The following is a 24044-nucleotide window of genomic DNA, read 5'->3' on the forward strand; positions in this document are numbered from 1 at the left end:
ACAGAGGACAGGCTGATGAGGTCTCAGATGAAAATGAGGAAGTTATTGGAAAATAGAGTAAAGGTGACCCATGTGACACCCTAGCAAAGAACTTGGCTGCAATGTGTCAATGTGTCCATGCCCTTAGGGATCTGAGTGATGTCAGGCCGGGCGTGGTGGCTCAAGCCTGTAATCCCAGCACTTTGGGAGGCCGAGATGGGTGGATCACGAGGTCAGGAGATCGAGACCATCCTGGCTAACACGGTGAAACCCCATCTCTACTAAAAAATACAAAAAACTAGCCGGGCGAGGTGGCGGGCGCCTGTAGTCCCAGCTACTCAGGAGGCTGAGGCAGGAGAATGGTGTGAACCCAGGAGGCGGAGCTTGCAGTGAGCCGAGATCCGGCCACTGCACTCTAGCCTGGGCGACAGAGTGAGACTCCGTCTCAAAAAAAAAAAAAAAAAAAAAAAAAAGAGTGATGTCCTAGGGTATCAAGCAGAAGAAATTTGTAAGCAGTAAAACACTCCAGAAGTGACGTGGCTGCTTTTAACAGTCTACAATTAGATATAGGAGCAAAGAAATGACTTAAGGTTGAAACTTATATTGAAAATTGAAGCACAATATAAAAATTTGGAAAATTTACAGCCTAGCCATGTGGTGGAGAACAAAAGAACATTTTCAGGAAAGGAATTCAAGTGGCCTGTGGAGCAACCATTTGCTAGAGAGATTAGCATGACTAAAAGGAAGCCAGATGCTAATAGCCAACACAATGGGAAAAAGGCTCTGAAGGCATTTCAGAAATCTTTGAAGCAGCCCCTCTCATCACAGGCCCAGAGGCCTAGGATGAAAGAATGGTTTTGGGGACTGGGTGTCACTGCCCTGTACCACCTCAGGAGTGCTCCCCACATCCTGGCTGTTCCAGCTCTCACCAAGGCTCAAAGGGCCCCAAATATAGCTCAGGCCACTGCTTCAGAGGATATAGGCCATAAGCCTTTGTAGTTTCCATGTGGTGCTAAGCTTGCAGGCATGCGGAATGCAAGAATGAAGGAGGTCTGGCAACTTCCCACTGGATTTCAGAGGATGTATGAGAAAGTGTGGGGGCCCATGCAGAAGCTCTCTGCAAAGGCTCTGCTCCTACAACAGGCTTCTATTAGGGCAGCACTGAAGGGAAATATGGGACTGGAGTCCCCACAAATGGCCCACCTGAGGGCACTGCTCAGGGGAGCTGTGGGAATGAACCCACCCTCCAGACCCTAGAAGGGCAGAGCCACTGGCAGCTTTCACCCTGAGCCTGTAAAAGCCATAGGCACTCAACTCCAACCCTTGAGAGCAGCCACGGGGGCTGCAACCTGCAAAGCCAGAGGGGCAGAGCTGCTCAAGGCTTTGCTAGCCCATCTGGCATACCAGTGTGCCCAGGATATGGGACACAGTCAAAGATTGTTTTTGAGCTTTAAACTGTGGGACCCACTGCTGCTTTCTTTTAGCCAATTTCTTCCTTTCGGAATGGGAATGTTTACCCCATGTTTGTACCACATTATATCTTGGAAGTAAATAACTTTCATTTTGTCTTACAGGTTCATAGGTGGAAAGAACTTGCCTTGAGTCTCAGAATAGACTTTAGAATTTAGATTTGGGACTTTTGAATTAATGCTGGAATAAGTTAAGCCTTTAGGGTACTATCGAGAAGGGATGATTATATTTTGCAGTATGAGAAGAACATGAGATTTGGGGGCCAAGGGTGGAATGACATAGTTTGGATGTCTGTTCCCTCCAAATCTCATGTTGAAATGTGATCTCCATTGTTGGAGGTAGGGCCTGGTGGGAGCTGTTAGGTCATGGGGGCAGATCCCTCATGAATGGCTTGGTGCCCTTCCCATGGTAATGAGTGACTTCTCACTCTGTTAGTTCACACTGGTTGTTTAAAGGGGCCTGGCACCTCCTCCTCTCTCTCCCTCCCTCTCTCACCATGTGACTCACCTACTCCGCCTTTGCCTTCCACCATGATTGTAAGCTTCCTGAGGCCTCAACAGAAGTTGAGTAGTTGCTGGCACCATGTTTTTACAGCCTGCAGAACTATGAACCAAATATATCTCTTTTCTTTATAAATTACCCAGTCTCAAGTATTCCTTTATAGCAATGCAGAATGGACCAATGCAGACACATTATCATCAAATTGTCAAAAGTTAAAGACAAAGATTTTTAAAAGCATCAAGGGAAAAGTAGCTTGTTATATACAAGAGAACCCATATTAGACTATCAATGAAGTTTTCAACAGAAACCTAGTAGGCAAGAAGAAAGTGGAATATATAGTCAAAATCCCGAAAGAAAAATAAAACTGTCAGCCAAGGATACTATACTCAGCAATGCTATCTTTCAAAAACAAAGGAGCAATAAAGACTTTCTCAGACAAACAAAAGGTGAAGGAGTTTATTGCCACTACCTTACAAGAAAAGCTAAAGAAAGTTCTTCAAGCTGAAGGAAGAACAAAGCATAAAAACCACTAGTAAAAGCACTGTCAAATTCGAATCACTCTAATGCTGTAATAGCAGGTTATTGATCAATTATATCTCTAGTATACAGGTTAAAAGACAAAACTAATAAAAACAACTATAGCTACAATAATTTGCTAAGAGATACGCATTATAAACACATGTAATTTGTGACATTAAGAACATAAATAGTGGGAGCAGGGAGAGTGAAAGTGTGGAGTTCGGGCATGCAGTAAAAATTAAATTGTTATCACTTTAAAATAGCCTATTGTGTTTTTTTGCAATCCTCAGAATAACCACACAGCAAAATGAGAACACATTGGATAATCTAGAAGAAATGGATAAATTCCTAGAAACATGTAACCTACCAAGACTGAATAATGAAGAAACTGAAAATCTGAACAGGCCAATAAAGAGTACGAAGACTGAATCAGTAATAAAAAGTTTCCTCCTATCAAATAAAAACCCAGTACCAGATGGCATTACTGCGAATTTCTACCAAACATTTAATGCAGAATACCATTTCTTTTCAAGCTGTCAAAAAACTGAAGAGGACGGAATACATCAAATTCATTTTCCAAGGTCGGCATTACCCTGAAATTAAAGGCAGACAAAGACACTAAAAGAAAAGAAAATTACAGGTAAATATTCCTGAACACAGACGCAAAAATTATCAATAAAAACATCAGTGGCTGGTACGGTGGTTCACGCCTGTAATCCCAGCACTGTGGAAGGCCGAGGTGGGCAGATCACGAGACCAGGAGTTTGAGACAAGCCTAACCAACATGGGGAAACCCCGTATTTGTTGAAAATACAAAAATTAGCCAGGCGTGGTGGCACATGCCTGTAATCCCAAATCCTCAGGAGGCTGAGGCAGGAGAATTGCTTGAACCTGGGAGGCAGAGGTTGCAGTGAGCCAAGACTGCACCACTGCACTCCAACCTGGGGGACACAGCAAGGCTCAGTCTCAAAAACAAACAAAACAAAAACAAACAAAAAAAACCACTACCAAACCATATTCCACAGTACAGTAAAAGGATCATTCACCACGATGAAGTGAGATTCATCCCTGAGATGCAACAACAGTTCAACATGTGCAAATCAATAAATGTGATCTACTGTATTAATAGAATGAAGGATAAAAACTATATAATCATCTCAATAGATGCAGAGAAAGCATTTAACAAAATTCAATAGTTTCATAATAAAAACTCTCAACATCAAATGTACCTCAACATAATAAAGGCCATATATGATAAGCCTACAGCTAACATCATGCTCAATGGTGAGAAGTTGAAAGCTTCTGATCAGGACTGAGATAAGGATGACCATTCTTACCACTTCCATTCAATGCACTGTTTTAAGTCCTAGCCAAAGCAATTAGAAAAGAAAAAGAAATAAAAGAAATCCAAACAGGAAAGGAAGAAGTGAAATTGTTTCTTTTTGTTGAAGACATACAAAATCTTATGTACAGAAAACCCTAAAGACACTACCAAAAAACAATTACAATAAATGAATTCAGTAAAGTTGCAGGATACAAAATCAACATACAAAAAGTCGGTAGCATTTCTATCCACTAACAATGAACTATCTGAAAAAGAAATTAAGAAAATAATCCCATTTATAAGAGCATCAAAAAAAAAAAAATACTGAGGAATAAGTTTAACCAAGGAGGTGAAAGATCTGTACAATGAAAACTCTAAAAGGCTGATGAAAGAAATTGAGTATGACACAAATACAGTAATGAGTTATGTAATGACAATGATACATTCTGAGATATGTGTTGTTAGGTGATTTTGTCATTGTACAAACATCATAGAGTATATTTACACAAACATAGATGCTATAGCCCACTCCATACCTAGGCTATATCTCCTGGGCTATAAACCGGTATAGCATGTTACTGTACCGAATACTGTAGGCAAATGTAAAACAATGGTAAGTATTTGTATATCTAAACATTTCTACATAACACATATCTCAACAAAATATGATAGGCAGCCCAGAAATAAACCTATGCATTTATGGTCAATTGATTTTCAACAAAGGTGCCAAGAATACACAATGACTGAAGACAGTCTCTTCAATCAAGTACTAGGAAAACTGGCTATCCATATATAGAAGAATGAAATTGGGCCCTTATTTCACCCCATATACTAGAATCAACTTAGAATGGATTAAAGACAAATGTAAAACATAAGACCTGAAACTAAAACTACTAGAAGAAAACATAAGGGAAAACCTCTTTGACATTGGTCTCAGCAATGATTTCTTGGATGTGACTCCCAAAGCACAGGCAACAAAAGCAAAAATAGACAAACAGGAATGCATCAAACTAAAAGGCTTCTGCACAGCAATGGAAACAATCAACAGAATGAAGAGACAGCTCACAGATTGGGAGAAGATATTTGCAAATCATACATCTGATAAAAGACTAATATTCAAAATATACAAGAAACTCAAACTACTCAATAATAAGAAAACAACCTTATTTTTGAAACATGGGCAAAAAACCAGAATAGACATTCCTCAAATGAAGACATACAAATGGCCAACAGATACATTAAAAAAAATACTCAACATCACAAATCATCAGGGAAATACAAATTAAAACCACGATGAGAAAACCTCACACCTGTTAGAATGGCTATTATAAAAAAGATGAAAGCTAACAAGTTAGCAAGGGTACTGAGAAAAGGGAATCCCCTGTACACAGTTGATGGGAATGTAAATTAGTATAGCCATTTTGGAGAACAGTATGGAGCGTCCCCAAAACACTAAAAGCAGAACTGTCATAGGATCCAGCAATCCCACTTCTGGATACACAACCTAAGGAATTGAAATCGGTATGTTAAAGGGATATATGCACTCCTGTGTTCACTGTAGCACTATTCACAATAGCCAAGATATAGAAACAACCTAAATGCCCATCAACAGGGAAATAAGCCAGGCATGGAAAAACAAATATGCATGATTTGACTTATATGTAAATCTTAAAAAATCAAACTCACAGAAGTAGAATGTAGAACAGTAGTTAACAAAGGCTGGGTAAAGGTGAGGAGGTAGACAGGGAAAGAAGAGATTGTTCATCAGAGTACAAAGCTCCAGTTTAAGAGGAGGTATAAGTTCTAGCGATCCACTGCAAAGTACATTGACTATAATTAATAATAATGTATTGCATATTTCAAAATTCTTAAAAGAGTAATTTTAAATCCTTTTGCCACAAGGAAATAAGTATGTGAGGCTATGGATATGTTAATTAGCCTGATTCAATAATTCTACAATGTATGCATGCATCATAGCATTACATTTTACCCCATAAATATATACAATTGTCAATTAAAAATAAACTATAAAAAAAGAAAAAAGAATAGACTCTTTAGTTAACAAGCATTTATTAACCATTCCAATTTTAAATATATTTCTTGTTATTAGGTAAAGATGAGACCAATGTGGGATAAATGAGGACCACTGACTTTTTGATTGTTGTTTATTTTAATATGGATTTTTCATAAACCTTTTCTTGTTATGTAGAAACAAGTGATACATAAAACATGTTAAATATTTAAGGTGTGATAATTAGGTACATAATTAAGTATGTCAAATTGTCCCTGTTTGCAGATGACATGACTGTATATTTAGAAAACACCATCGTCTCAGCCCAAAATCTCCTTAAGCTGATAAGCAACTTCAGCAAAGACTCAGGATACAAAATCAATGTGCAAAAATCACAAGCATTCTTATACACCAATAACTGACAGAGAGCCAAATCATTAATGAACTCCCATTCACAATAGCTTCAAAGAGAATAAAATACCTAGGAATCAAACTTACAAGGGATGTGAAGAACCTCTTCAAGGAGAACTACAAACCACTGTTCAGTGAAATAAAAGAGGACACAAACAAATGGAAGAACATACCATGCTCATGGATAGGAAGAATCAATATCATGAAAATAGCCATACTGCCCAAGGTAATTTATAGATTCAATGCCATCCCCATTAAGCTACCAATGACTTTCTTCACGGAATTGGAAAAAACTGCTTTAAACTTCATATGGAACCAAAAAAGACCCCGCATTGCCAAGACAATCCTAAGCCAAAGGAGCAAAGCTGGAGGCATCACGCTACCTGACTTCAAACTATACTACAAGGCTACAGTAACCAAAACAGCATGGTACTGGTACCAAAACAGAGATATAGACCAATGGAACAGAACAGAGCCCTCAGAAATAATACCACACATCTACAGCCATCTGATCTTTGACAAACCTGACAAAAACAAGAAATGGGGAAAGGACTCCCTATTTAATAAATGGTGCTGGGAAAATTAGCTAGCCATAAGTAGAAAGCTGAAACTAGATCCTTTCCTTACTCCTTATACGAAAATTAATTCAAGATGGATTAGAGACTTAAATGTTAGACCTAAAACCATAAGAACCCTAGAAGACAAACTAGGTAATACCATTCAGGACATAGGCATGGGCAAGGACTTCATGTCTAAAACACCAAAAGCAATGGCAACAAAAGCCAAAATTGACAAATGCGATCTAATTAAACTAAAGAGCTTCTGCACAGCAAAAGAAACTACCATCAGAGTGAACAGGCAACCTACAGAATGGGAGAAAATTTTTAAAATCTACTTATCTGACAAAGGGCTAATATCCAGAACCTACAAAGATCTCAAACAAATTTACAAGAAAAAAAACAACCCCATCAAAAAGTGGGAAAGGATATGAACAGACACTTCTCAAAAGAAGACATCTATACAGCCAACAGACTCATGAAAAAATGCTCATCACCACTCGCCATCAGAGAAACGAAAATCAAAACCACAATGAGATACCATCTCACACCAGTTAGAATGGTGATGATTAAAAAGTCAGGAAACAATAGGTGCTGGAGAGGATGTGGAGATACAGGAACACTGTTACGCTGTTGGTGGTACTGCAAACTAGTTCAACCATTGTGGAAAACAGTGTGGCAATTCCTCAAGGATCTAGAACTAGAAATACCATTTGACCCACTCATCCCATTACTGGGTATATACCCAAAGGATTATAAGTCATGCTGCTATAAAGACACATGCACGCATGTGTTTATTGTGGCACTATTCACAATAGCAAAGACTTGGAATCAACCCAAATGTCCATCAGTGACAGATTGGATTAAGAAAATGTGGCACAGATACACCATGGAATACTATGCAGCCATAAAAAAGGATGAGTTCGTGTCCTTTGTAGGGACATGGATGCAGCTGGAAACCATCATTCTCAGCCAACTATCACAAGAACAGAAAACCAAACACCACATGTTCTCACTCATGGGTGGGAATTGAACAATGAGATCACTTGGACACAGGAAGGAGAACATCACACACCAGGGCCTATTGTGGGGAGGGGGAGGGGGGACGGATGGCATTAGGAGATATACTTAATGTAAATGACAAGTTAATGGGTGCAGCACACTAACATGGCACATGTATACATATGTAACCTGCATGTTGTGCACATGTACCCTAGAACTTAAAGTATAATAAAAAATAAATAAATAAATAAAAATATGTTAAATATTTAAGGTGTGATAATTACATACATAATACATGCATATAAAATATGTATGTATATATGTATATTTTATATGCATAAAAATGTTAAATGTTAATTCTATTATAGTGAACTAATTATTAAAGTCTGCATGGAGGCAATATATTCATGTTTTTAGAACATTTTTAAATTCATAATAAATATTCCTATTGTGTTACCAACATACTCAACATTTGAACCAAATTTAATCTTTAACTGCTAAAGGGTTACTTATTCCATGGGTGCTATACCAACTACATTGTGAATAAAGGGTTATTTATTCCATGGGTGCAATACCCACTATACTAATTTGATACCTTTCATGAGACACACTCAGGAAATATATATGTAATTAAAAAAAAATCACACCAGTAAATTCTAAATTGGCTGCTTAAGCCCACAGATTCTGCAGGTCATTGATAATCCAACTTTTAATTACTTCTTTAGAGGCACTAGGGGAAAAAACAATTTTTTTTGAGTATCTCATTCTAAATTATAAAATTTTTAAAGACTTCAAAAACCTCTTTTAATTTACAATAAATATGGGAGAAGAAAATGACCAAATTAATGGCATGAAGCAACATTCTAGCTTTTAACCTTAATATGTCTCTATTTTAAAATAAGAACCAATCTTTTTTTATTACATGAAAACTTACATTTGTTTTTAATCAAGCAAACAGAATACCAAAGTTTGTATACCTAATTAACACATTTTAAGTATCTGTTTAGGAAAGAAGTGATAATAGCTCTAGCTCTACCACAGAATGACAACTCTTCATTTTGTAAATATTTTCTAAGTAATGCTCAAATGAAAATTATTTCCCAGTTCCTTTGCAAATATCCATCTCATCTGCCAAACTACTGTGACTTAATAAGCAGTGAAGCAAAATTCTTCAACCTACGGAGATCTAGTTCATTTTTGTTACCTTTTTTCACCAAAATCCAACATTATTAGGTCATCCCTCAGTGAACTGGTCTGTTCCTCAACTATTCGCATCCTTTGCTGAAGTACTGTGAATGTTTCAGAAGCTGTAGCGTTGATGTGGGTTGGAGAAAGGACCGGTCTGGACACTGTAGTTTCCATATGTACCTAAGAATACAGTCACAATCTTAGCGTGGTAGGTCCTATTATTGATCAAAAATAGTCACTGCCATTCCTGTGCCAGGATTAGGCATCACTGTCCTGTTGAACTCAGGAATGGTCATGTGTTCTGCTTTGGTCAATTAAATGTAGGTGGAAGTTATGAGCCAGCTTGTTCTTCACCATCTCTCTCTTTTCCCTCCCCCATGAGATGAGCAACATCCCAGGCAGGACTTTCTCCATGCACTAGGGTCCCAAGGTGACGATGACATCAAACAGACCCACAACCCATTCATGATATACAGTGTGGATGTCATGACATACAATAAACCTATGTTGTTGCAAGCCATTAAGATTGTTGAGTAGTTTATTTCATCATAATTTAGTCTATTCTATTTGCCACTATTGGTCACACACGAGGACCTATGACTTGCTGAGGGAATGGCTTTTATTATTAGCCATTTTCATCGTAACATTATTACCATTCAACCTTCTTGAAAAACATTCTATACTTGGACCTCTGTACAGTTGTCATAAAATAAATGATTTACCAACTATGTATCCTACATTGAAGCAACATTTTAAAAAATAACATGCAACCTTAACTTCAAGCAAAAGCAAAGACCTTTCTACAGCTATTGACATCAAATTTCCACAGGCTCCTCCCCCAAAACCCAATGAAAATAATAGTGAGAATACTCTTTCAAGACATTAGTGACAGAAGCAGAATTAGCTTATATGTGGTCCCAACGTGTAAATGAATCGTGTTCAATGACAAAGTAATTGATGAAAACTTTAAAAACATTTTCCTGACACTCCATCCTGTACAGACATTTCTCTACTAATCATGTTGTAAACCTCAGCCATTTCTAGTGATTGTGTTCGTATGGGAATGTGTTCACAAGGGTCCAACTTGGAATATCAGGAATATACCTTGTTACCACTTCCTACATAATCAGGTATCTCCCTGACCCTCACCTTCCTGGAAGTGAAAGGGGGGTCCACCTCATGTTCAAGTTGCTGAAGGTGGTCCCAGGACCCACGGCAAGAACTCATGAAGCGGGAGGACTGGTGGGAGCAAGAATCATGGTGGGGCTGAGCTTGCTATACCTGCTGAGGATGTTTCTTCATCCTGAAATAGCTCTCCAATTCACTTTCTATCTCTTCCCACAGGTCCCAGAAAATGGCCTTTCTATTTTTTTCTTTTTTGAGGCGGAGTCTTGCTCTGTCACCTAAGCTGGACTGAAATGGAGCAATCTCGGCTCACTGCAACCTCCACCTCCTGAGTTCAAGCAATCCTCCCACCTCAGCCTCCCGGGTAGCTGAGATTACAGGTGTGTGCCACCAGGCCCAGCTAATTTTTTTTTTTTTTTTTTTTTTTTTGTATTTTTAGTAGAGACGGGGCTTCACCATGTTGGCCATGCTGGTCTCAAACTCCTGACCTCAAGTGATCCGCCAGCCTCAGTCTCCCAAAGTGGTGGCATTACAGGCATGAGCCATCACACCCAGCCTGTTTTTCTTTTTACTCTTATTATGGTGTTTCTGACCAGAATTTTTCTTTCATGCCCTACTGTGAAACAATGCATTTTTTGACACAAGCTTTTTGCATTCTTTAGATCTGCTGTTAAGTCAGCTTAACGACATGGGGTGAAAGAAGCTCCCTTCTATTAACTTTCTTTCTTTTTTTTCAGTTCATTCCTGAAGGAAAGACAAAGACATGCAGATATTGATGCAGTCTCTGGACATACAAAGATTCAAAGTAGGGTTCATCTACATTTCTGGGAAAAAAAAAAAAAAAAACAGATGTGGAGACTCCTGGTAATGTTACCACATGAGCCAGTATAGTATTCCTCAAGTAGGAAAAGGAAGAGCCTCTGAGTAAGCCCATAGGGCTGGATCAGCTGCCATAAACCAGGGCTGGAATTGGGGGAGCCACCAACAACACTGGATGGGGAAAAAATTGAGGGGTAACAATGGAGAAACACCTCCATTCTATTTTCTGTCACCTGCTGTCCAGCTACTGACCTAGAGATAAATCAGGCCAAAGGTGGGGAGAAAAAGTAGGGAAAGGTTGGCTAATGGGGTGTGTGCAGACACAGCTCCTTTGTCCTCTCTCCAAAAGAAGCAGAAAAGCTCATGACCCCAGCCTCGCCTCAGCGGGCACACTCATGTGAATATTCTGGCCAAAGAGACTTTGGGCAGAAGTTTGCAAAAGGGCTCCTAGGCAGACTTTTGTTTTTCTAAATAAAAAGGAGAGAAAAGATGGCACCTGTCTTTTCCTACCCCCTTACAATTCCCAGAGCGTTCTATCAGTCAGGCATGCAGCACCTCACTCTCAAATACAAACAAAGAGCCAAGGATCACCAGGGTCTGATAAACACAAGGAAAAGACAGAGCACCTCAGACTAACATGACATTTGGGCAAAACCAGTAATCTTCAAACTCTGCTAATGTGAGATTTAAAACTTTTGTTTTTTTGTTTTAGTCACTTTCTTCTACATACGGTAGGCCCAGGCATTAGCTGGTGGAAAAACAAGTAGAACAAAGAAGTAAAAATGACAAGCAGTGCCAGAGCGGGGGAGGGAGAACGATTTCTGTGGCAATTTATTAGGCCCAGGTAGCCGGTTATAATATAGTCTTGGCCGGGTGCGATGGCTCACGCCTGTAATCCCAGCACTTTGGGAGGCCGAGGCGGGCGGATCACAAGGTCAGGAGATCGAGACCACGGTGAAACCCCGTCTCTACTAAAAATACAAAAAATGAGCCGAGCGCGGTGGCGGGCGCCTGTATTCCCAGCTACTCGGGAGGCTGGGGCAGGAGAATGGCATGAACCCAGGAGGCGGAGCTTGCAGTGAGCTAGGATTGCGCCACTGCACTCCAGCTTGGGCGACAGAGCGAGACTCAGTCTCAAAAAAAAAAAAAAAAAAAAAAAACATATATAGAGTCTTGTCTATGTTCATTTATATCAAAAGCCAAGCACATAATACTAACATGCATATTGCAAAAGTCTATCTTTGGAAAAAAATATATAGGAAATGGAGAAGCTCCCCCACACAGTTTGAATAGGATGCAGATTCCCAACTAAAATTTTTTCATGTAATTGTTCAAATGTCTAGTTTTGTTGATATTTCCCTAAGGAACCTATGATCTGTATTAAATGCTTACATTCACTCTCCAGGACATGTGTACATTCAGCCATGAAAAAATGGCAAATCATTTAAGTTGCTTCATTTGTTTTTAAAAAAAGGTCCAACGTGTCGTGGTAGGAATTTGGTTTGCATCCATACCCAGTGCCACCCGACCCTGCTCTACACTGAAGCTTCTCAGGCTTCCATAGAGAAAATATACTTTCAAAAAGGAGGAACCAACTTGCCCCAGTCTCTGAAGGGCAGGAAGTTTATAGAAAATTCACCCTAAGAAGGGGGAGATTGAAGTGACTGGGACACTGATTGATGGTAGGCAGGGGACAAAGCTTTTGAGTGAAACACATGGTGTTGTCCTTAAAATATCCTCTTAGTCAATCGCTGAGAATCCTGTTCAGGTCATCAAAGTTGCTGATGCAAAAATTAAGCCAATCTAGCCTTTGGGGATTTACTAAAAACAGATCTCATGGCCAGGCACAGTGGCTCATGCCTGTAGTCCCAGCATTTTTGAAAGGCCTATGTGGGAGGATCACTTGAGGCCGGGAGTTCCAGACCAGCCTGGCCCACATGGCAAGACCCTATTCTCTACCAAAAATGTTTAAAAATGAGCTGGGCATGGTGGCCTGTGCCTGTAGCCCTAGCTACTCGGGAGGCTGAGGCACAAGGATCACTTGAGCCCAGGAGGTAGAGGCTGCAGTGAGCTATGATTGTGCCACTGCACCCCAGCCTGGGTGACAAAGCAAGACTCTGTCTCTAAAAAAATAAAAATAAAAACAAGTCTCAGGGTTAGCTGAAAACCTTCCCTCCCAACCACCACCTCCACTTCCCACCAAGGGAAAACAAAAAACCAAACAATGCCAAGGTCAGGAGAGTCCTTGGAAGCAAGGGAGGGGGCAGTGATGGCTGAGTAGCAAGAAGACAGTCTTAAAGCCACCAGGCAGAGTCCCCAAGTATCTGGGAGGCTGTTAAAGTATGAGATAAGAACTTTCAATCCAGTAAATTAATCTACCACGTTGGGGCTTAAAGTTAGAGAAAGATTCTCATTTTCACTGCAGTTGCTCATACCCTTGTTTGTCCTCCCTATCTGGTAGGCCCAAAGCAGGGATAGCAGAAATGCCACCCACACCCATACACACATAAATACACACACACTCTCCATTGGCCACTTGGCAGATCCTCATAAGTCATAGTTCTATGGCTCATAGTCTAAGAAGAACAGTCTTACATGAAAAGAATCTACCTCTACTGGCTGACATTCTAGTAAAGAGAAAACGGCTTTAACATATCTGTGCTTTGTTGTGTTTGAAAAGGAGCAAATATTGATTGCTGCCTTGAACCTAAGTCCTAATGCTTGATAGTAACAGCAATAAAAATACTGAGATATAAACTTTTAATTTTAAAAAAGTTCATTCATAACTAATTTCTATGCATATATCATTATCAAACTAATAGAATGCTGTCTTAATGTTTAGGGAGAAAATTTCCAAAGAGCTTCTAGGCAGGTAACCTTATGGAAAGCACGGCAAGAAAAAGACCCATGTCACAAGTAATATACTAGTAAAAGCCAGATGACTTTGAAAAGAGAACACTTGCTTCTGTGGACACAGGCTTCATTCCTACACCTGGCAATAGGTGCACACTGGCAAAAGCATATACAAGTATATGCCATTGGTTCCAAAATAACAGTCCAGGGAGTCAATGTTGTTTATCACAACCACTGGAAAATAATATGGTAACACTATCTTCATTCACTCACATCTAACAAACATTTCCTGAACATTTACCAAGAGCTAGACACTGTCATAGGCAATGGCGCGGGGCGTGGGCGGGGTAGAGCAGTCCCGACAAAACTCCCTGCCTTCGCGGAGCTTATATTCCAGTGAAGAAGACAGACAGTAAGTAAAATACACAGTCTGTTTATTGGTGATAAGTGCAAAGGAGGAAAATGAAATAGGAAAGAACGTGGGATGGAGGCTGCAGGGCAGGTTTTCATTTTAAGCAGTGTGGTCAAAGAAAGCCTCATAACATTTGAGCAAAGACCTGCTATATAGATATCAGAGGGCAGAAAGGCCCAGAAGACGGAAACAGCAAGTGCAAAGGCCTGAAGTTAGAAAGTCTGATGAGTTCACACACAATAATGACGTGGGTTTGGCTGGAGAGGAAGGAGTAACACAGAGAACATTGACAGATGAATTGAGATGGTAATAATAAAACCAGAATACGGCCGGGAGCGGTGGCTCACGCCTGTAATCTGAGCACTTTGGGAGGCCGAGGCGGGCGGATCACGAGGTCAAGAGATGGAGACCATCCTGGCTAACACGGTGAAACCTTGTCTCTACTAAAAATACAAAAAAAAAAAAAAAAAAAAAAAAAAGCCAGGCGTGATGGCATGCGCCTGTAGCTACTCCCAGCTACTCAGGAGGCTGAAGCAGAAGAATGGCGTGAACCCAGGAGGGGGAGCTTGCAGCGAGCTGAGATCGCGCCACTGCACTCCAGCCTGGGCGACTGAGCGAGACTGTCTCAAAGAAAAAATAAATAAATAAATCAGAATACACAGGGCCTTGAAGGCCAATGTAAAAGTCTGGCTTTTGCTGTCAGTGATTCTCAGAGCCACTGGGGGTCTATAGCTGAGGAATGCTATCTAATTTTCCTTTTAACGGGATCACTTTGACTCCCTCCCACTCGAAATGGTGGAAGAACAAGAGCAGAAGTAGAGATGCTGCTGGTCAGAACCAAGGTGACAGCAGTGGTATTCTTACTGTAAGAGAGGTTGGTAGCTAGATATACTTGAAAGACAGCTTTTGCTGATGCATTAGATATGAGATATGAGGGAAAGGAAAAAGCCAAGATTACTCCAAGGTTTTTGGCCTGGATGGTGCTATCACTGAGACTACGGAAACTTATTAAGGAAGAATCCGTTTTGTGGAAAAGATAGTAGTTTTTAAAATGTCAAATTTAAAACATGAAAGATACATTATTGAATTTGTGGATCTAAAGTTTGGGGATGAGGTGTGGACTGGAGATTAGTTTCTGAAGAGCTCAAGAAAACCATAAGGCGGGGTAACAGAGAACAGAAAGGATTAAAGGACCTAGTCCTGAGCACGTCAAGATTAACAAATTAGAAGCACGTGTGTGCGGGCATTTAGGGCAGACTAATAGAACTTCCCTAAAGTGGGGTCAAAATAGACACTTTTCTATCTTTAGAGCCCAGTACAGTGCCTGGGAAATTATGGGTGGTAAATAAACAGGAGACTACTTCGACAGGAACTTAACGAATGTCTATTCCGTTCTAGCAAAAGCGCCAGGTACTGCAGAAGCCGTAAAGAACAAGTGCAAATTCCTGACACCTATATTCTGGTAAGCAAGCCAGGCAGGATTAACTGGGGGTAAAAATCAAACATTAACGCCGAAATAGCCTTCCCAGGAACCTATCAACCTCCAACTTAACACATAAATAAAGGTGGTATTGGGCTTATCTGGAGGCTTCGGCGACTATCTCCCATACCTCAGCTGGAGCCAGGCCAATGCAAACTTCACTCCTAAATGGCTTTCATCAGCAGCCAACGCCGAAGCGCCTTAAATCAGGGCCCTGAGGTCCAGGGAGTGAGACTGGACTCCGTTAGGACAGGGAGAGGGCGCCAGGGAGTGGTGACTGTCCTTATCTGAGCCGACGCCTCTCCCCAACGAGCCTCCGACCACAGCTCACCCGCCCAGGGCCCGGCAGCCTCACCCTACAGTCCATCTGTCCGCCTGAGGCTCCGTACTGCTACAGGCTGGCGGGTTTCCTTGAAACTAACACCGCGTTTTAAACCAACCCGCTCCCCGGCGCAGTAGCTCCGGTACGCAGGCGCACCCGTGGCAGGGCATGTCGGGAACTGTAGTTTTGCCGGCCCAGGAGGGCCCTCCGCCCTGGGCGGGACCCAGGCCCGCATCCGGCGGCGCTCAGGGAATGCGTAGCGTCGTGAACCGAATGACGACAGGCTCCATTGTGCTCTCGAGCGGGGCACGCCGGGATATGTAGTTTCTGGCCGCTGCCCTCCGGGAGGTCCTGTGCTATCTACTTCACAGTGACTTGTCTCTGCCTGGTGAACTCACGATGTTCTGCTAATCTTGGTAAATACATACCCTACAGCAGAGTAACGAGCATAAAAATTAGTTAAAAATTCAGAGCTTAAGCATTCTTCTTGTTAAAGGAAAAATCATGTCCCTCTTCGTCCTCGCCCATGATGGCCGCATGGAGAGTAAAACACAGAAATGTGCTGTCTGGTCTTTCGTCTCTTCAGCATGAATTATTTCTTGCCCTGTCGACAAGTTAATAGGTATTTGTAAATTTGAGTGTTAAGTAGCTATGAAACGAAAAAGAGCATTGAACTGTCCCTGGTTTTTTTGGTGGTTTGCTTTTTTGAGATAGGGTCTTCCTCTGTGGCCCAGGGTGGATTACAGTGGTGCGATTTCTGCTCACTGCAGCCTCGACCTCACGAGCTCAAGCGATCCTCTAATCTCAGCCTCCCCCATAGCTGGGCCCACAGGCACGCGCCACCACGTCTGGCTAATTTTTGTATTTTTTCGTGGAGGCGGGGTTATCACCATATTGCTCAGGCTGGTCTGGAACTCCTGGGCTCAAGCCATCCGCCCACCTCGGCCTCCCAAAGTCCTGGGATTACAGGTGTGCATCACCACGCCAGCGTTTCTGAGTTGTTTTGCTTTAAGAATATGTATTCTCACTTAAGGGAAAGACTTCTATAGTGCAAAGACAACGCAGCTTTGCGTTTTGGTAGCTGGAAGAACACCTGTTATCCGTGCCAGGGCAATTAAAATGCATTTCTCTCTTCTCCCTGAGAGTGCGGCCAAGAATCACTTCAGCCCTCTCATATAAGCAATCAGATCCGACATGAGACCTCATTTACTTAGCCTGACACTTGATCTTGCTATTCTAATTCTTTTCATAGCCAAGCCTCAACGTGAGATGGAGAGACTGCCCATCAAACCACAGCCATATTCATCAAGCTTTGAGCCGATCCGGTGAAGGAGAAATGAGCACTGCATACATTTCAGGGAAAGGGACCAAATAAAGCTTTTAATAGGAAATGAAAATGTGTTTTTAAAGCGTCAGTGCAAAGAGCCAATTATTTTTATTATGTATGTTTTATCTTACAATGACCTCTGGTTTATCAGTGGAATTAAGAATTGGGTGATAAGTGTACCCACGTGTTTCTGTGTAATGAGAGTTTTCACCTTCTCCTCAAATCTGCATATTAAGAAGCAGTCAGGGAACCAAACTGATTAAATTCGTGTTTTTCATTTGTTTTCCCCTATTCACCATGTGGCAAACTGTATAAGAACTTAAGCAATTACAAAGTTAGAGAAAAGGACCCGAAGTCTTCAATAAACTTGAAGCCAGGGAGTATAGTCTTCCAACTTTGTCCTTTTTCAAATTTGTTTTGGCTGTTCCTTTAACTTTCTAGTTCCTTTACCTTTCTCCCAAATGTTTTGAATCAACTTGTTGATACCTACAAAAATTCTGCTAGGATTTTGATTGAAATAGTGCTGAACATACCGATTTTCTTGCTGATTTCCCTCTTGATTTTCAGTTGATAAATAGTTCTCAGACATTACCCCATTTATCAAAGCAGATCATTTCATTCATGGAAATCCTAGATATTTTGTGAGGACCACATTCTCTTTCACTACAATAGCCTCCTAACTGGTTTTCCTATTACTCCTTCCAAAGTATCTTTCATATGGCTACCAGATCTTTTACAAAAGTAAATCTCATTATCTCAGGCCTTTGCTTAAAAGCATTTAATGGTTCCCCCATTGAATTAAAAGTTTTCCGTTGAGCAGGATGAAGATCAAACTGGTAATAGCTTCAGCTGAACCCTCCAGGCTCCTCTGCACCTAGTGCCCCAGTGGAACTCTGAATTCAAGCCTGCTAGCATAGAATGTCTTTGTGCTTGCAGGTTATGCTCACTCTGCTGGGAATGGCCTTCCTCTTGTCAGTCTCACTAGCTCAACAGAAACAGCCTCTTCTGTGAAGCCATTCTATTCTCTCCCAAAGCACTTCATAATTGTCAATGTATCTTATTTCCCCTTATATGAGCTGTAAGCTACTTAAGGACAGGAATTTTTGTTTATTTTCAACACCAAGTACAATGCCCGGCACACATTAGGGGTTTGGAAAGTTTTTGTTAGGTGAGTGAATGAATACATTTTGAACGGCTCTACTAATAGAGGCTGTGTTTCACTCTCTGCTTGTAAGCCAGGAAAAGGCCTCCAAATAGAATATATGCTGCTGATGATTTGACATTGGAGTTACACGAATGGCAGTAAAGTTACCTGCAACTGCTTCACCTTGGAGTTGGAAATGTATTCCGTGGACAAATAAATGCAAACAAAACACCCAAAGTTTTCATATCTTGTTGGTACAATAAAGAAATAAGAATGGCAAATTCACTAACTGGTTCCTTGCCTTGTGTGGGCAATTCAGATATTTTGGTAAAGTACTGGCTCTGGGTATAGAGATTAGGATTGAAAGAGTCTTTGACTTTTTATTGAACTGGTGAATCAGCCCAAGGCTGAGAAGATAATTCTGTTAATTGAATTGGCCAAGGGTAACAGTGTTTCTTTTTTTTTTTTTTTTTTTTTTTTTGGCCTTCTCTGATTCATGCTTTTCTTTTTTTTTTTTTTTTTTTTTTTTTAATTAATTTATTATTATTATACTTTAAGTTGTAGGGTACATGTGCATAACGTGCAGGTTTGTTACATATGTATACTTGTGCCATGTTGCTGTGCTGCACCCATCAACTCGTCATTTACATCAGGTATAACTCCCAATGCAATCCCTCCCCCCTGCCCCCTCCCCATGATAGGCCCCGGTGTGTGATGTTCCGCTTCCTGAGTCCGAGTGATCTCATTGCTCAGTTCCCACCTATGAGTGAGAACATGCGGTGTTTGGTTTTCTGTTCTTGTGATAGTTTGCTAAGAATGATGGATTCCAGCTGCATCCAAGTCCCTACAAAGGACACGAACTCATCCTTTTTTATGGCTGCATAGTATTCCATGGTGTATATGTGCCACATTTTCTTAATCCAATCTGTCACTGATGGACATTTGGGTTGATTCCAAGTCTTTGCTATTGTGAATAGTGCTGCAATAAACATACGTGTGCATGTGTCTTTATAGCAGCATAATTTAGAATCCTTTGGGTATATACCCAGTAATGGGATGGCTGGGTCATATGGTACATCTAGTTCCAGATCCTTGAGGAATCGCCATAATGGTTGAACCAGTTTACAATCCCACCAACAGTGTAAAAGTGTTCCTATTTCTCCACATCCTCTCCAGCACCTGTTGTTTCCTGACTTTTTAATGATGGCCATTCTAACTGGTGTGAGATGGTATCTCATTGTGGTTTTGATTTGCATTTCTCTGATGGCCAGTGATGATGAGCATTTTTTCATGTGTCTGTTGGCTGTATGAATGTCTTCTTTTGAGAAATGTCTGTTCATATCCTTTGCCCACTTTTTGATGGGGTTGTTTGTTTTTTTCTTGTAAATGTGTTTGAGTTCTTTGTAGGTTCTGGATATTAGCCCTTTGTCAGATGAGTAGATTGCAAAAATTTTCTCCCATTCTGTAGGTTGCCTGTTCACTCTGATGGTAGTTTCTTTTGCTGTGCAGAAGCTCTTTAGTTTAATGAGATCCCATTTGTCAATTTTGGCTTTTGCTGCCGTTGCTTTTGGTGTTTTAGACATGAAGTCTTTGCCCATGCCTATGTCCTGAATGGTACTACCTATGTTTTTCTTCTAGGGCTTTTATGGTTTTAGGTCTAACATTTAAGTCTCTAATCCATCTTGAATTAATTTTCGTATAAGGAGTAAGGAAAGGATCCAGTTTCAGCTTTCTACTTATGGCTAGCCAATTTTCCCAGCACCATTTATTAAATAGGGAGTCCTTTCCCCATTTCTTGTTTCTCTCAGGTTTGTCAAAGATCAAATGGCTGTAGATGTGTGGTATTATTTCTGAGGACTCTGTTCTGTTCCATTGGTCTATATCTCTGTTTTGGTACCAGTACCATGCTGTTTTGGAGTAACAGTGTTTCTTATAAGGTCTCTGTCACTTAGCTCCACCAACTAAATTTTATAGTCAGGTAGATTTTCACCTTGTTCCGTTAACCAAACTTATGAATAAGGTCAAGGCTATGATGATGATGCTGCAGCTTTATTTTACATTTCCTAAGATTAAAGTACTCTTTGGTACTTTATCATATCACCACACTTGATTCTGACTGTAACCTTTGGTGTAGTAGTTATATTCTCATTTTACTGATGAAGTAACTGACACGGGGGAAAGTTAAGCAACTTGCCTAAAGGCCATACAGCCAATAAGTGACAGAATGGGTGTTTGGAGTTGGCTGTGTCTTGCTTCAAAGTCTATGCATTTTGGTTAGACTCCATCCCCTACCATTCTCCACCCCATCTGACAGCAGTGGGGTAAGACAGAATTTACAGCATCTAACTATGCAATGAGAAATGTATGAATTAACTTCACACAATCAAATACCACGTTTATCAGAGAAAATAACGAAATCCAGGTGGTGGTATGTGAGTATTTGCTATGCTATTCTTATAAATTTTCTGTATGTCTAAAATTGTTTTCATGATAAAAAATTTTTATGAGGAAAATTCCTATATACTTATGGAAAATTCTATAGGACATATTTTAAGTTGAACAAGTGAGGTACTGTGTAACACCAGGGGGGATAAGAATTTTATATTTGCATAAATAAGCACTGGGAATATACACAAATCAATAAAAGTATCTTTTATTACCCGTGTAGATAGTGTGACCATATAATTTTTCATCCAAACCAAGATAACATATCTCTCCACATGTCTAAGGTCTTCTTTGATTTCTTTAATTCGTGTCTTACAGTTTTCAACATATAGATACTATATATTTTGTTAGATTTGTATTTAAGTTTTCTACCTTTTGTTAATAGTTTTTTAAAAATTTCAAATCCATTGTTTGTTGCTAGTATATAGAAATATAATTGACTTTTGTATTTTGATCTCTTATCCTATGACCTTGCTAAACTCCCTTACTAGTTTTAGGACTAGCTTTAGAGATTTTTTTATATGTTATTTGGGATTTTTTTACATAAATAATTCTGTCACCTGCAAATAGAGTTTTTTCTTTCCCCTTTTGATTGGAGTGACTTTTTCTTGCCTCGTTGCACTGGCTAAAACTTTTACTATGATATTGAATAGCAGTGGTGAAAGAAGGATGTCCTTATCTTGTTCCCATCAAGTATGATGTTAGTCACAGGTTTTTTTTTTTTTTTTTTTTTTGAGACGGAGTCTGGCTCTATCACCCAGGCTGGAGTGCAGTGGCCCGATCTCAGCTCACTGCAAGCTCCGCCTCCCAGGTTTACGCCATTCTCCGGCCTCAGCCTCCCGAGTAGCTGGGATTACAGGCGCCCGCCACCTCGCCCGGCTAGTTTTTTGTATTTCTTAATAGAGACGGGGTTTCACCGTGTTAGCCAGGGTGGTCTCGATCTCCTGACCTCGTGATCCGCCCGTCTCGGCCTCCCAAAGTGCTGGGATTACAGGCTTGAGCCACCGCGCCCGGCAGTCACAGGTTTTTATAGTTGTCCTTAATCATATCCAGGCAATTTCCTTTCATTTCTAGTCTGCTGAGAGTTTTTGTTGGAAAGAAATTTGAATTTGTCAAATGCCATTTAGATAATCATGCTTTTTTTCTTTAGTTTGGTAATCTGGTAAATTATATTGGTTGACTTTTCCCAAATTGAAACAATCTTGTATTCTTTGGATAAATCCCACTTAATCATTCTGTATTTTCCCTTTTTATATATTTCTAGACCCAATTTACTAATAATATGTTGAGTATTTTTGTGTCTATGTTTGTGGGCAATATTGGTATTTTTCTTTTTTTTTTTTTTTTTTTTGGAAACAGTCTCACTCTGTCACCCAGGCTGGTGTGCAGTGGTATGATCTCAGCTCACTACAACCTCTACCTCCTAGGCTCAAGCAATTCTTGGGCCTCATCCTCCCAAGTAGCTTGGACTACAAGCATGCACTACCACACCCAGCTAATTTTTGTAGTTTTAGAAGAGAAAGGGTTTCACCTTCTTGGCCAGGCTTGTCTCAAACTCTGGACCTCAAGTGATCTGCCCGCCTCAGCCTCCCAAAGTGCTGGGATTATAGGCGTGAGTCACCGCACCTGGCCTGGTCTTTATTTTTCTTTTATACTGTTGTTATTGGGTTTTGTTATTAGGGTAATGCTAGCTCCATAAGCTGTATGGGGAAGTGTTTCCTTCTCTTATAAATTCAGAAAAAGGTTGTATAGAATTGTTATTGTTTCTGCCTTAAATGTTTTCTAGAATATTGCAGAAAAAAATACGGGCAGGGTGTTTTCTTTATTGAAAAGTTTATAACTACAAATTCAATTTCTTTAATAGTTGTAGAACTATATGGTTTTGTCTGTTTTTGTTTTTTGAGCGAGTTTAGGTAGCTTGTGTATTTTAAGAATTGGTCTGTTTTATCTAAGTTGTTGGATTATGGGCATAGAGTTGTTTTCAGGACAGTAAATTCTTACTTAATGTCCTCAATAAGTTCTTGGAAACGGCAACTTTAATTGAAAGTTTAAGGAAACCACTTTTACTTATTTTATTTTATTTTTAAATTATACTTTAAGTTCTAAGGTACATGTGCACAACGTGCAGGTTTGTTACATATGTATTCATGTGCCATGTTGGTGTGCTGCACCCATTAACTAGTCTTTTACATTAGGTATATCTCCTAATGCTATCCCTCCCCCGTCCCCTCACCCCATGACAGGCCCTGGTGTGTGATGTTCCCCTTCCTGTGTCCAAGTGTTCTCACTGTTCAATTCCCACCTATGAGGGAGAATATGCAGTGTTTGGTTTTTTGTCCTTGCAATAGTTTGCTGAGAAAGATGGCTTCCAACTTCATCCATGTCCCTACAAAGGACATGAACTCATCCTTTTTTATGGCTACCTAGTATTCCATGGTGTATATGTGCCACATTTTCTTAATCCAGGCTGTCACTGATGGACATTTGGGTTGGGAGATCACTTTTATTATAGGCTAATTGATATAAATGAGAGGTGCCTATGACATACTTCTGGTCACAAAAACATCACCAAATTTCTAAATAAAGACCAGAACACTTCTAGTATTAAATATTGAAATAAATGAGAGCTACACATACATTTAAGAAATATTAGTAGGCCAGATGTGGTGGCTCACGTCTGTAATCCCAGCACTTTGGGAGGTCGAGGTGGGCGGATCACCTGAGGTCAGGAGTCCAAGACCAGCCTGGCCAACAAGGTGAAACCCCGTCTTTACTGAAAATACAAAAATGGCAGGCATGGTGGCACGTGCCTGAAGTCCCAGCGACTGGGGAGGCTGAAGCATGAGAATCGCTTGAACCTGTTAGGCAGAGGTTGCAGTGAGCCGAGATTGAGCCACTGCACTCCAGCCTGGACGATAGCGATGCCGTCTCAAAAAAAAAAAAAATTAATAAAAACAAGTAAGATAATTATTTACCTAGTTATCCCAGTTCAGGGTGTGGGTTGCCAGAGTCTATCCCTGCAGCTCAGGACACAGGGCAGGAACCAGCCCTAGGCAAGATGCCATCCTATCTCAGGACACACACACACACACACACACACACACAGAGACACACACACACACGTAATCAGTTACATGGGGACCATTTAGCACAGC

General features: G+C 40.5%; 1 protein-coding gene and 1 long non-coding RNA gene across 4 annotated transcripts in view; one reads left to right on the forward strand and one right to left on the reverse strand.

Moving 5' to 3' along the window:
• CCDC150 (coiled-coil domain containing 150) overlaps nucleotides 1–16186 on the reverse strand; it is a 95666-nt gene extending 79480 nt beyond the window's left edge. For 2 of the 3 annotated variants that reach the window (XM_050752810.1, XM_050752807.1), the window contains exons 1-2: nucleotides 16007–16186; nucleotides 8979–9142 (exon numbers count right to left, since the gene is read on the reverse strand). In XM_050752810.1, the coding sequence (XP_050608767.1) occupies nucleotides 8979–9142; nucleotides 16007–16018 (176 nt within the window). In that variant the 5' untranslated portion in view covers nucleotides 16019–16186. Of the gene's footprint in view, nucleotides 1–8978; nucleotides 9143–15781; nucleotides 15945–16006 lie in introns of those variants that run through there. The other variant, XM_050752809.1, reaches the window with a different exon arrangement.
• A 102-nt stretch (nucleotides 16187–16288) lies between these two features.
• LOC126933176 (uncharacterized) lies at nucleotides 16289–17357 on the forward strand. The gene is made up of 3 exons (XR_007718440.1): nucleotides 16289–16389; nucleotides 16470–16595; nucleotides 17226–17357. It is a non-coding gene; the product is annotated as an uncharacterized LOC126933176 (long non-coding RNA).
• The last annotated feature ends 6687 nt before the right edge of the window (nucleotides 17358–24044 follow it).

The sequence above is a fragment of the Macaca thibetana genome, chromosome 12 (assembly GCF_024542745.1).
Source record: "Macaca thibetana thibetana isolate TM-01 chromosome 12, ASM2454274v1, whole genome shotgun sequence".
NCBI classification, from domain to species: Eukaryota; Metazoa; Chordata; class Mammalia; order Primates; family Cercopithecidae; genus Macaca; species Macaca thibetana.